The sequence below is a fragment of the Suncus etruscus genome, chromosome 2 (assembly GCF_024139225.1).
Source record: "Suncus etruscus isolate mSunEtr1 chromosome 2, mSunEtr1.pri.cur, whole genome shotgun sequence".
Classification (NCBI taxonomy): Eukaryota; Metazoa; Chordata; class Mammalia; order Eulipotyphla; family Soricidae; genus Suncus; species Suncus etruscus.
In genome coordinates this window covers 97,359,448-97,373,910 of record NC_064849.1, presented here as the reverse complement: position 1 = coordinate 97,373,910, position 14,463 = coordinate 97,359,448, and the positions used below count along the sequence as shown (strand labels likewise).

General features: G+C 35.9%; 1 protein-coding gene across 1 annotated transcript in view; it reads right to left on the bottom strand.

Annotated features, from left to right (window-relative positions):
* PRLR (prolactin receptor) overlaps window positions 1-14,142 on the bottom strand; it is a 69,598-nt gene extending 55,456 nt beyond the window's left edge. Inside the window, 1 exon segment of the mRNA XM_049767713.1 lies at window positions 14,012-14,142. Within this exon segment, the coding sequence (XP_049623670.1) occupies window positions 14,012-14,016 (5 nt within the window). The 5' untranslated portion in view covers window positions 14,017-14,142.
* Window positions 14,143-14,463: the final 321 nt, after the last annotated feature.

The window sequence follows — 14,463 nt, the reverse complement described above, 5'->3', positions numbered from 1 at the left end:
CTTTTTTTAAAATCTTACTTCTCTTGTTAGAGTCCAAAGTTTATTTACTTGGACATTGTCTATTCCCTTGATTTGTTGCTCTACAGACAACAAATGAGTGAGATCATCCTGCATTGTTCCTTCTTCTTCTGACTTACTTAATATGACCCCTTCAATTTCCACCCAAGTCGCAGTAAAATTTATCCTTTTGGTATAAGACATTTTAAATTCTAGGGACTGACTAACCTATATTGGTGAGGCAAAATTGATTTCAGAACTTGAATGCAATATAGGTTGTAGCAATATAGAATGCAGCTAGTTGTAAAAATTTTACATTGATATATGACCAAAATTCTTAATTTGGAGCTCAACATGTCTTTTTTGTTTGTTTGTTTTTTCGGCCACACCCGTTTGATGCTCAGGGGTACTCCTGGTTAAGCGCTCAGAAATTGCCCCTGGCTTGGGGGGACTATATGGGACGACGGGGGATTGAACCGCGGTCCTTCTTTGGCTAGCGCTTGCAAGGCAGACACCTTACATCTAGCGCCACCTCGCCGGCCCCTCAACATGTCTTAATTTCTTTTACCAGAGGGGCAGATCAAACAGTGCTTCCAAATTATGTTGATTGTCTTCAAAATCCACAATCCTAAAGTGTATCTTTGAATATTCTAGGGCTGAATATTCTCTAATCTCCTCCATCTTGACTCAATTTATAGAAGAGGAAGTAAGTGCTAGGAAGCTGTGGGAACCTACCAATGGCCTCATACTGCTGAGAATCTTTTTATATCTCTCACAACCCACTTTCTCAACATTACTGTGAATGGCATAATGAATGGAGCCCTGACATCTTTGCAATAAAAACTTGATGCAATGTGATGAGGGCTATCTGGGCACAAACCGACCAGCCCATAAAACCACCAGCCCCAAGACATTTATTTGGTAATGAGATATCTGATGAATGTCAAGCTTCTAACACTCAAGTCTGGGCCGTATTTCTTAGAAGCCACCAATTTTTCTTCAGAGATTTGCAGCGAGGCTGAATGTCTCATTTTAAAAAAAGCATTCTAGAATACATTTTAGATTCTGAGAATCATTTCAGTTCTTCAAGACCTCTTTTTCATAGTGTTCTGTCTTTGTTTAGAACAACTGATGCTCTGCTGTTTCCTCAATAAAATCCAGACCTTTTGATTCTCTAGTGGGAAATCCCAAGGGGTCAGAAGAAGCTAGGGAAGGGTGAAGAGTGGGTGGGACACTAGAGAAGAGGGGGGTATATTGAGTATGGAAAGTCAAATGATGAGCATTAGAGTGAAGGACGTTGGAAAGATTCCATAAAAGGCATCATGGACATTTCTCTTATTCTGAACATCAACTTATATTCACGAAGAGCCAGATCTTGAATTCACTCCATTCATTTGGCATTTCCAAAATGCATTGGTGTAAGAGATATAATTAAGGCATTTATCTTGCATTCAATAGACCCTAGATCTATATCCAATGTTTCATATAGTTCCCCTGAACACTACTAAAAGTGGGTTGGTCAAGATGCCCTTCAACAGATGAATGGCTAAAGAAACTGTGGTACATATACACAATGGAATATTATGCAGCTGTTAGGAGAGATGAAGTCATGAAATTTTCCTATACATGGATGTACACGGAATCTATTATGCTGAGTGAAATAAGTCAGAGAGAGAGAGAAAAACACAGAGTGGTCTCACTCATCTATAGGTTTTAAGAAAAATGAAAGACATTCTTGCAATAATAATTTTCAGACACAAAAGAGAAAAGAGCTGGAAGTTCCAGCTCACCTCAGGAAGCTCACCACAAATAGTGATGAGTTTAGTTAGAGAAATAACTACATTTTGAACTGTCCTAATAATGAGAATGTATGAGGGAAATGGAGAGCCTGTTTAGAGTACAGGCGGGGGTCGGGTGGGGAGGAGGGAAACTTGGGACATTGGTGATGGGAATGTTGCACTGGTGATGGGGGGTGTTCTTTACATGACTGAAACCCAAACACAATCATGTATGTAATCAAGGTGTTTAAATAAAAAAAATAAAAAAAATAAAAGTGGGTTGGTGAGATAGTACATAGGATAAGGAACTTGCCTGGGACCTGGGTAACCCTGGTTTAATCCCTGGTACCACATATGGTTTTGAGAGCCTTCAGGGGTGATTCCTGAAGACAGAGCTAAGAATAAGTTCTGAACACAGCTCTGTGTGGCCTTCCAAAATTAAACAAACAAAAGTGCTTGGCATCATATTTGGTCATTGTCATTCTTTGCACCAACTCCCATGCCTGTTCTCATCCAACTCTCAGATCCCTGGGGCGGATTCTGTGACTCTCTTGATTCCAATTTTGGTTTGGATTTTTCAATGGTCAGTGGCAGATGGCAGAACTGGGAATATATTTCCATTCATCCTGGCTTGATTTTAGTACTGGTTGTATTTCCACCACCACAGCTCAAGTTGGCAACTTCTGTCCCATGGCTCTATTTATTAGTGAATTCTTAGTAAATTCCCTCTGCCTCTTCTAATGGCCTTTTCTGCAGAGAAGGTGGTGATATATCTGTTGTTTCTTCATTCAAACCTGCCCACATATGTGCTAATTAAATAAATAAAAAAAAAGCCCTAGTTGAGTATACATATCATATCCTCCTCTCACTACTCTGACTCTGAGGCAACCTCTGAATAAAGGCTAAATATTTTTTTCTGCTTTCTCTGGATCATATGGAAAGAAGCATAATTTTATAGCTAATTTTCAAATCTAGGTTACACCTATGTGTACGTTAACAAAAAGATCTCAGAGATTCGGTTCTTTACGCATCTCAGGGCTATATAGCAGACTATCTGTGGTCACATCATTGGAAGCATGATCCTCACAACCAGAAAGGTGATAATATTTCATTCAGCTACTATTAGCTCCCACTAATATTTCTAGACTTAGTTCTGGACTTTTCACTTGAAGATAAGATGTTAGATTACTTTAAGTTTTTAAAGGCTGTGGTAAAAAAAAAAAAAAAAAGAGAGAGTTTAAATATAAACTTTTGGGGCCAAATAGTACAGTGAGTAAGATGTTTCTCTTGCATACAGTCAACCTGGGTTTAATCTCTGGCATTCTATATGGTCCTCCAAGCTTGCCAGGAGTGATTTTTGACTACAAAGCCAAAAGTAACCCCTGAACACAACCAGATGTGGCCCCACATTCAAAAACATTAAAAAAATAAGCCAACAAAATTCACTCTTCAAGGGACAAGATGTAAATATTTAGACTCTGTGCACCATGCGTTGTCTTTGCAATGACTGGGATAGAGTGCCAAAGTATTCATAGACAATATGTTAATGAATAGACTTTGCTAAATTACTTTAAAATTTGATCTACAAAAATAAATGGTCATCTGGATTTTCTCTGTAGGTCTTACTTTTTCTGACCTCAAAAGGGAAAAATAGATTAATTCTGGGTGTTTTTAGAAGTTGAAAGTTGGATCAATGAGCAAATATTGTAGGATAATAGATTTGTGCTCATTTTAAGGTTATTCTTTCTAAAGGAGAATACTGCTCCCAAATAGAATGAGCAATTTCATAAAGTAATTGGCTTTTGCTTTGTTTTGTCTTTTGTTTCTTTTCCTCTTTGTAATTGAAAAGGTTCAAATCAGAGGTTGAGTACTGTGGAATAATTTTCTGCCAAGCATGGAGAGTAATTAAGTGAGGTGGGAGTGAAAATATCTACAATTTATTCAGTGCACTACTGCACACTTAGTAACTCTTAGAAATTTTATGGTTTCTAAAGAGTAGGGCTGTGTCATTTATAGCCTTGCATCTTAGTCCCTTCTTTTGTTAATTTGTTTTTTGCTTTTTGGGGGCCCATATTTGCCATGATCAGGGATGATTCCTTGTTCTATACTCAGGGATCATTTTTCTTGGGCTTGGAGGATCATATGAAATCATAGGGAATTGAACCCGAGTCGGTATCATGAAAGGCAATCACTCTATTTGCTGGAATATTGCTCTAGCCTCTGCATCTTGTTTCATTCTGAGAATTTAGACAAGTACTTTAAGTTTGTTGGGTGGGATAAGTTTGTATTGGTGGGACCAATACATGTTTTGTCAACTTGGCTCTTTTAATAAAATATTGTTGACATATTAATTAGACTTACTCATTTTTAGTATAATCATCTTTACTACTCATATTAAATTAGTTTAATTACCTGCCACGCTGTGACATAGGCACCTCCATTTTAGGGGAAGCATACCTCCAGATGTATCTATTATGATTTTCCTGGAGCAGTGAGCTAATATTCCCTCAAGAAATATTTTAGCCAGCAGGCCCATTGGTGGAGTTTAATTATACCCCCTACTTGGATTATTGGTAATATTTCTGAAATTCATGACATGATAGGGACATTACAATTTCTTATTTGGCACATTCTCTCCCTTGTAAATAGAAGCCTAAATAGATGCCTAAATAAGGCCTTTATCAAATTCCCTTTCCCAGAGAAATTTCTACACCAAACAATAGACAGGTTTGGTCTCTTTCTGTTTACTTCTAAAGGCCAAATCAAAACTTAGCATATTAAAGACAATGTCTTCTCTCCTTGTCTTTGCACACCACAGCAGGAGGATTTTGCCTCAAGGACTTTCCCAGTCACTTTGAATACTGCTAACAAACAGGTTAGGCCAGTGTAGAATTTGGCTATTGATTTACTAGGTATAATTCTGTAGCCCTTTCATATAAGTTTTATCTCTTTCTATGACCAGATCATAGGAAGTTGGTATTAGCTCCTATCTAGAATACTATTCCCTTAGGTTAAGGATATTAGTTATTAGGAAGGAAACCAGGATTCTTGCTCTCCCTTAATTTACATCAGTAATGACACCTAGGGCCAGGAACTACTTTGATATGTAAGAAATTAGCCTTCCCTTTATCCTCTGGCTCCTAAATGAACTCTATTCTAGTCTGAGATTACAAACCACCTAAAGCCATATGTATTTGTTTTAAAATCAAACAATGTACACTGATAGTTTCTGTACTTTGAAAATAAACAAATGTGGGCATTCCTTTCATGATATGACTGTCCCTTTATGCTTTATGTTCTCCCAGCCTGAAGAGTAAAATTGTCTCATGTCTATTGAAGACTCGGGTCCCCATACAACTTATTTTGTGTGGTTTTATTATTTCAGATTTCACATTTGGCCGCTCATGCTCCCGCTTCCCTCTCAGGAAGGATTTTGTCCCCACTAGAGATGCTAAGACGCAAGATGCCTGCAGCAATTACCTCTAAAATTAAGCAGAAAAAAATAGATGTCAACATTTTTCAAGACCTGAAAGTGCTAACAATTTATCACATGACATAGAGATTAAAAAATAGGAATTGGTGAGATAGTGGAAATGGCTCTTGCCTTGCACATGGTTGACCCAGGTTCAATTCCTTGTATTCTATATGGCACCCTGCTCTACCTGAGCAATGTCTGAGTACAAAGTCAGGATTAACCCCTGAGTATCAGTGGGTGTACCCAAAAAGTAAAAACAAAGAAGTTTAAAAAATGTATTTTTGGGGGCTGGAGAGATAGCATGAGGTAAGACGCTTGTTTGCATGCAGAAGAATGATGGTTCAATCCTGGCATCCCATATGGTCCTCCTGAGCTTGCCAAAAACGGTTTCTGAGCGTAGAGCCAAGAGTAACCCCTGAGTGCTGCTGCTGGTATGACCCAAAAACTAAAAAAAATGTATTTTTTTTTTATAAACACCAGAACTTTGGGTATAATTTTAACTGATGATTAGCTAGTCTCTTTTTTAGTCTTGTGGACATTAGTCTGATTTTAGTCTTCAATATCAGCAAATTTCCAGATATGTTCAGAGATTCAGAAAAAAGCCTCAGCATGTAGTAACTAATATAGATCTCTATGGCAACTTGTAGATATGTATGTGAAGCTCTCAAAGGGAAGTAGCATGTTAGAATCAATCTTTATTAACAGGTCAAATCTGAGCACTATAAAACTAGGCGACCATAGGAAGCAAATGGCAAAAACAATTCAGTTAACACACATAGAAGAAAGTAACTGTGGCAACATTGCATGTTCCCCCTTTCTGAAATTAAAAAATGTGAAGAGATGAGATTCTAAATTCAATTTCCCTGTTCAAAATATTAAAAAAGTCAATATTTACAACAAATACTATACAAGAACAGTCTCTTATTTTTCTCTTCATAAGCAGAGAAAAACATAACTTTGGTCAAGGAGCAGAGCTTCCAGAGAGCCTAAGACTAGAAGGATGCACAAGGAAATTACAAAATTCTGGCTGAGGTTAAGGCTGAGAATGGGAGCATGGATACTTGGGGTCAAATAGAGTAGAGCCAAATGAATGTCAGGTCTAATAGTGAGAGGGAATTAGAGAGAGAGCTCAGAAGTAAGCACTATCCCAGAGGAGGAAGTCTGAGAATCCAGGATTTTGTTTGTTTCTTTCTGGATGCCAGTTACAAAAAAGTGGATGTGGGTGGCCTAGGCACAGTGATGATGTCTTTTGACCAAAATAAAGTCTTTTGGTTCAAGTTCACTGCTGGAACCGACCTGAATTAAGTCCTCAAGTTCACTGCTGGTAGTTGTAATACTTTAGCTTTTCCAAAGTTCCTTTTATTAGTAAATTGTAAAATGATTTTCAGATTAGTGAGTTTTTAAATTGTCGGTTAGCTCTTATTTAAAAAAAAAAATGGCTAGCAAACAGAAAAGATAATAATCGGTTAGTATTTTTTTTTTTTTTTTACTTCCAGACACTGCTTTTAGCCCTTTAATGCATTTAATCTTTACACTTATTCTTTGAGAAGTAAAATTTCTTTACAGAAACCTGGAAATGATAAAAGGAACTTTGGAAATAGCTCAGAGGTCAAGGGTATGGAATGTTCAAGGACAAGAATTTGTTGGGCAGATGAGATAGTACAGTGGGTAAGGCACTTACTTGTACATGGTTAATTTGGATTTGATTCTCAGCATTCCATAGGGTCCCCCAAATGCAGCCACATGTGATCCCTGAATGAAAAGCTAGTAGTAAACCCTGAGCATGGCTGGATGTAGTTTACCCCCAAAAGTTGACCCCAGGGTGTTAGATTAACCTTGTTTTATTCAAAACAAACATCCTTCCAAGCCCCCAGTGCCCTATTTTACCCATTTTTTTTTTTTACATGTATAAGGCCCACCTAAACTAGATTAGCTGGAGATAGGTTCTTTGCCATTCTCTACCCTTCCCCTGTCTAGTTGTAGATTTAGATGGTGAATAAAAAGAGATAAGTTTGAAGGGCTCCAGACCATGAGGTTTAAGGCCCTGACTCCATGTTTTTCACTCTTATGGTTTGTTTGTTTGTTTATTTTTTGCAAGTTACCTGCTCTAGACCCATTCTGGATTATGGCTGGTGGAGCCTTACACCAAAGTACTATTGAGTGTGGCCAGCCCCTAGCATAGACTCATATGATCTAGTTAACTGAGAATCATCTACCAGGGGTCTCAAATTCAATTTACCTGCGGGCTGCAGGAGGCAAAGTCGGGGTGATCCTTGAGTGCAAAGTTAGTAGTAAGCCTTGAACATTGGGGAGTGTGACCAAAACAAAAACCAAAACAAAACAAAACAAAAAAAGATTCCTCTAGGGCAGGGCCACAAAATGTTGTATGGAGGGCCGTTTGTGGCCCGCGAGCTATTTATTCTAGACTGTGCTTTGCAAAGGAGGCATTTCAAAATAATTACAAATATTTTAAATTATTACATTTTGGAGAAAGCTATAAAATGTCACATTAAAAATAAGTCCTAGCCACTCATTCATTATTCATGATACATTTAGATAGTATTCAACAGCCTCTCATATGTATTGATATAAGAGTCTATACATTGTCATTATATAGATATTGTGTTATTTTTGGATCACACCTGATGATGCTCAAGGGTCACTCTTGATTCTGCACTCACGGATCATTTTTAATGGTGTTTGAAAAATTATTTGGGATGCTTGTTTTGAGTTGATCACATGCAAGGTAAGTGACCTACTCACTGCGCTTGCTTTGTAACCGCAACTTATAGATTTTATTGTTCAGCAGAGAGACAATAGTAGAAGTAAGGGATTGTTCCTGGGAAATTCTAAATTCTTTTTCTACCTCTGCCTCCAGATGGTCCTATGGCACTTGGACATTTCATTATTTATATCTATTTTATGTCCTATAGTGTATAACAAGGAACTAGCATTACTACCTGTTGGCATAAGATATATAATAGAGAGGTAGAAAATTGACAAGGTTCAACCCAAGTTTCACTATTTCTAGTTTATACTCCATCCTTCCATATGTTAATTTATTTTTAATTTAAAGAAGAATTCTAAGAGTTGGGGAGAGACAACAGAAGAAAATGACAAGATGAAGAAGGTTCAAGAAGACAAGTACTGTAGGATGAAAGTCAGGCCAAATAAAAGGGGCTTTGCATATTGCTTTTGAAACCACATAGAACTATTATGATCACTGACAAAGTATATCCAAAGGCAGAGGCAAAACCTTCTTAGTGGAGGCATTGCATAAAGGTACGTTCAAGTTCAATGAAAGTGAAATAAAATATCTCACTGGACTCTTGCCTCTTGCCCATTACTAAACTAAACTAATGAATAGTTTGTGTTATAAGGCAGAAAGAAAGTCTGACCACTAGAGAAAGAACTTTTTAATGATTGCTTTGATCCAAATATAAGGGTGATTATTCTTGTAGGTGTTGAACTGTAACTTCTTAAGCAGAGGACACAAAATCATAGAGATGTTAAGTCACTTGGATCAGAAATGAATGTATCAGCAAGAAGGTTTGTAGTTCTAAAATATTTTTAATTTTTAGACTCTGGAGGTTTATAACTTTAGATGGAGTCTATAATCCTTACTGCAAAGTTTGGGTAGTCCTGCCACCAACTACTCAGAAAAAATAAGGTCCTTTACAGGGACTGATGTTTCAGTATCACTGTTCATTTCTTCTGCAAAGTTTCATCTATGCATCCTTGGCTTTAAACCCACTCTGGTTTCCTGATCTTGCCATTTCTTATCTGTCAAATACATGAAATGAGTACTATACTGGAGGCCAAAATTGAAACCAAAGTGGGAAGAACTCTCTTAGTCAATAAATTGATAAGGTTTGCCTTAGCTCAGTGCTTTTATTTTCCTAATTGTTTTCCCTCTACTTGCTTTATCAGAAGCAAATAGGTCACTAGGAATTCTCTGGGGGTAATAATGTTAACAAAAGAAGGTGATGGAAGTGCTTTGAAACAGTGAAACACTATCAAAGGTTTTATGCTTTATTATTATAAAAGTTTAATTATTATAACCTGCCCAAGGTCATAATACTGGTAATTAACAATCATATCTAACGCAGGTGATTTAAAGTTCTTTGGGGGGAATGGGTACAAAGGAAATAAAAACTGTTACTGGTCATTTGAAAGTAACCAAAGTTCAGTTCTTGATTGACTAGTGTCAAGGGATAGAGTTTAGAGTAGGATTTTATTAAAATATGGTCGTCCAAATGGGATTACTTCCAAAGTAGAGTGGTTGTTCCCTTTCAGAGAACAGCCATGGGATGAATAGAATCTGCATAAGCTGGATCACACTTGTGTTGAACAGGGCAACCATGAACTGGACATGGAAATAAAATGGCGAACAGCAGTATATCTGAATACAAGCGCTTTTTTATGTTAGTTCAGAGGCCACAAATGTAATTTTACATTTCTTTACACAGAAGGTGAGGGGCCTGTGCGTGTTGGGGCTACTCTCCTAAGGACAAGTCTTCCCCCCATCTTTCTTTCTTTCTTTCTTTCTTTCTTTCTTTCTTTCTTTCTTTCTTTCTTTCTTTCTTTCTTTCTTTCTTTCTTTCTTTCTTTCTTTCTTTCTTTCTTTCTTTCTTTCTTTCTTTCTTTCTTTCTTTCTTTCTTTCTTTCTTTCTTTCTTTCTTTCTTTCTTCTTTCTTTCTTTCTTTCTTTCTTTCTTTCTTTCTTTCTTTCTTTCTTTCTTTCTTTCTTTCTTTCTTTCTTTCTTTCTTTCTTTCTTTCTTTCTTTCTTTCTTTCTTTCTTTCTTTCTTTCCTTCTTTCTTTCTTTCTTTCTTCTTTCTTTCTCTTCTCTTCCTTCCTCTCTGTCTTTCATTCTCTCTCTTCCTCTTTCTTTCATTCTTTCTTTCTTTCTTTCTTTCTTTCTTTCTTTCTTTCTTTCTTTTCTTTCTTTCTCTCTCTTTCTTTCTTTCTTCTTTCTTTCTTTCTTCTTTCTTTCTTTCTTTCTTTCTTTCTTTCTTTCTTTCTTTCTTTCTTTCTTTCTTTCTTTCTTTCTTTCTTTCTTTCTTTCTTTCTTTCTTTCTTTCTTTCTTTCTTTCTCTTCCTTCCTTCCTTCCTTCCTTTCTTTCTTTCTCTTCCTTCCTTCCTTCCTTTCTTTCATTCTCTCTCTTTCTCTTTCTTTCTTTCTTCCTTCCTTCCTTCCTTCCTTCCTTTCTTTCATTCTCTCTCTTTCTCTTTCTTTCTTTCTTTCTTTCTTTCTTTCTTTCTTTCTTTCTTTCTTTCTTTCTTTCTTTCTTTCTTTCTTTCTTTCTTTCTTTCTTTCTTTCTTTCTTTCTTTCTTTCTTTCTTTCTTTCTTTCTTTCTTTCTTCCTTCCTTCCTTCCTTCCTTTCTTTCATTCCCTCTTTCTCTTTCTTTCTTTCTTTCTTTCTTTCTTTCTTTCTTTCTTTCTTTCTTTCTTTCTTTCTTTCTTTCTTTCTTTCTTTCTTTCTTTCTTTCTTTCTTTCTTTCTTTCTTTCTTTCTTCCTTTCTTCCTTCCTTTCTCTTTCTTTTTCTTTCTCTCTCTTTTCTTTCTTTCTTTCTCTTTTCTTTCTTTCTTTCTTTCTTTCTTTCTTTCTTTCTTTCTTTCTTTCTTTCTTTCTTTCTTTCTTTCTTTCTTTCTTTCTTTCTTTCTTTTTTTCTTTCTTTCTTTCTTTCTTTCTCTTCCTTCCTTCCTTTCTTTCATTCTCTCTTTCTCTTTCTTTCTTTCTTTCTTTCTTTCTTTCTTTCTTTCTTTCTTTCTTTCTTTCTTTCTTTCTTTCTTTCTTTCTTTCTTTCTTTCTTTCTTTCTTTCTTTCTTTCTTTCTTTCTTTCTTTCTTTCTTTCTTTCTTTCTTTCTTTCTTTCTTTCTTTCCCTTCCTTCCTTCCTTCCTTCCTTCCTTCCTTCCTTCCTTCCTTCCTTCCTTCCTTCCTTCCTTCCTTCCTTCCTTCCTTCCTTCCTTCCTTCCTTCCTTCCTTCCTTCCTTCCTTCCTTCCTTCCTTTCTTTCTTTCTTTCTTTCTTTCTTTCTTTCTTTCTTCCTTCCTTTCTTCTTTCTTTCTTCCTTCCTTCCTTCCTTTCTCTTCTTTCTTTCTTTCTTTCTTTCTTTCTTTCTTTCTTTCTTTCTTTCTTTCTTTCTTTCTTTCTTTCTTTCTTTCTTTCTTTCTTTCTTTCTTTCTTTCTTTCTTTCTTTCTTTCTTTCTTTCTTTCTTTCTTTCTTTCTTTCTTTCTTTCTTTCTTTCTTTCTTTCTTTCTTTCTTTCTTTCTTTCTTTCTTTCTTTCTTTCTTTCTTTCTTTCTTTCTTTCTTTCTTTCTTTCTTTCTTTCTTTCTTTCTTTCTTTCTTTCTTTCTTTCTTTCTTTCTTTCTTTCTTTCTTTCTTTCTTGTTTTTATTTTAGACACACCTGATGATGCTCATGGGTTACTCCTGGCTATGTGCTTAGAAATCGCTCCTGGTTTGGGGGACATTATGGGACACCAGGGGATCTAACCAGGGTTTGTCCTAGGCTAGTGCATGCAAGGCAAATTGCTTACTGCTTGCACCAATGCTCTAGCCCCTAGATTCCAGAATTCTGAAGGGAATTGGTTTTATAAAATAATCCCTGGTAGATTGCAATATTAAGAACATTCTTAAAAGGATATCTTTTCACTTTGATTGCTAACGCCCCATGAGGGGCTTATCAAAAGGTTCTTTAAGCTGCTAATACTGTAAGAACAAGCCACTAATACTCTAAGAACACACTCTTTTAATTAAATAACTGGTTGTTATGATTGTGGTAATTTAACTCAAGAACACCTTTTCACCTAGAAATACAAAGGAATAAATATTTCCCAGTCATAGTATCCAAGGTACAGGATTATTTAGGATTAGTTTCAAAATTATTTCTATTTTACAGAGTCTAATCAGAGATACTGTAGAGAAGAATGTTCAAAGGAAAACTGGTTTTAGTTTTCTTGTTACTTCAACCAATTAGTGTCCATTTAAATTCACTTCTCTTTAGTCCTTGAACTGCTTCACTTTCTCTTGGGCAACACAATCAAAGACCCTCATGGAGTAGCAAAAAATTATCATTTGTGAAGGCCAATATATCTGTTCTTCAGTCTAATTGTTTAACTTTTGGAGGTTGTCCTTTTTTTAGGGTTAGTTAAATTTTAAGAAATGAGAAATAGCAATTCTCTTCACTTATGTTCCTAAAGTGTTTTTGGGCAAGTGGTGATGTGAATGGGAGAAACTTGAACCATTAAGTTGAAAACTGAAATGTTACCTGAGCACAAGACAGTGATTCCCTGACCAACTGAAGTGAGTCAGTGTACTGTCTACACACTGAAGCACCCTTGAAATTTCTATTAATCTGCATACATGAAAGAATATGCTTCCTCAGAGCTGGGAAGACTGAGCATCTAACTAAATTAATGGCTTTACTTTGAGTGTCTTTATGTTGATTTATCCCAATATCTTTATCCTTGGCACTTAGATTTTCTACTCACAAGTTGTGATGATATCATTTTCCAAAGTGCCCAATTGCATCAATCCTTTATTTTTATTAGGATAAACTTGTGCATATTATTTTCACTATGTCGCAGTGTTTAACATATTGACTAGCCTGGTTTGTTGCATATATCATTATTTACAGGATGTGTAAATGGTTTTCAATCAGAATAAAAAAGATATAAACATGACTTGTACCACTCTCTAGACAAGTGACCTTGGGGAAAATAGACAATTCCTCAAATTTTAGTTTCTTCTTCTGTAGTGAGTATAGCTTTTTCTACCTCTTTGTGAAACTTAGGTGAAATTTAAGTCACAATTATTGTGAAACTTAGGTCATAATATTCAGGAAAGAACAAGTAGTGCACAATGTTAGTGATGCTAACATTAAGTATTGACTGCACTTTCTTTGCTAGGAATTGTAATCAATAATCATCTTTAGGAAACAGGAACTATTATTATCTAGCTTTGCTGATGAGTAGGAGAAATATTTATCTAGTATTTTAAAGATAGGAAATGACCATATCAAACCTATAGTTTCCTCTCCATGGCCACAATTCTCCATATCAGGTGAGTGGGCAGTAAAAATTTTGCCACCTAGACTATGAACAGTTTATAAGCTTTATGTAATCCTCTTTGCTTTCTTCCTTCTTTCCAAACCTTCATATCCTTACCTGACCCAGAAGCAGGGAAAAACAGAACCTGACACTGAACAGAGTAGTGACAGAGCTTAGCCTCAAGAGTAGCTGTAAATTAATTTGAAGTACATTAGTAAGTACACAGCAAGTACATTAAAATGAACATTATATTTCAATACATTGAAAGATAGCATGTGCTACAGGGTAGTTTCATTATAACGGGTGAGTGAATGATCCTAAATACAGATCAACACTAACATAATTGGAAACACAAATATAAATATCATGGCATTATTATGTTACTCTCATTAGGTTATCTTGTTAACATCCAAACTTAAAAAGAAATAAATTTTGTTATTTAAATTCCCATCAATTAAAAATATTTTACTCTTAATAAGGCTAAAAAGATGTTAGATTCATTCCACAGACTAAGCCATTTTTTATTTTAAATTTGATCAGATCTTCCATCAAATGATGAATGGACCAACAAAAGTAGTATATTTTAAAGCAGAATATTATTTGGCAATAAAAAGGAAAAATGCAATATACACACTGCAATGTGAACCAATGACCAAAACACCTTCAGCCAAAACAATATTCACCCACCCCAAACCCAAACACTTACTGCATATGATTTCATTTATGAGAATTGTGCTGGAGCCCTATAAATAGTATAGTAGGAAGAGCACTTGTCTTGCATGTTCCAGACCCGGGCTTGATCCCGGCATCCCATATGGTCTCCCGAGTGCTGCAGGAGTGATTCCTGAGTGCAGAGCAAGGAGTAAACCCTGATAATTGCTGGGTGTGGCCCCAAAGCAAACAAGTAAGAAAAAGGAATTGTCCAGCAAAAGTAGAGCTATAGAGACAGAAAGCAGATTAGTAGTTGCTAGGGTCTTGGGTATGGAAAGGAAGAGGAATAGGAAATATATTATTTCTGTATATTGAGTTCTTGGGGGGATGTTTTAAAATTAGATTATGATGGTGGTTGCACAACTCTAAATATACTAAGAAACACTTCGAGGGGATGAACTTTATGATACATTATTATATCACAATAACATTGTTTCAACATATTGT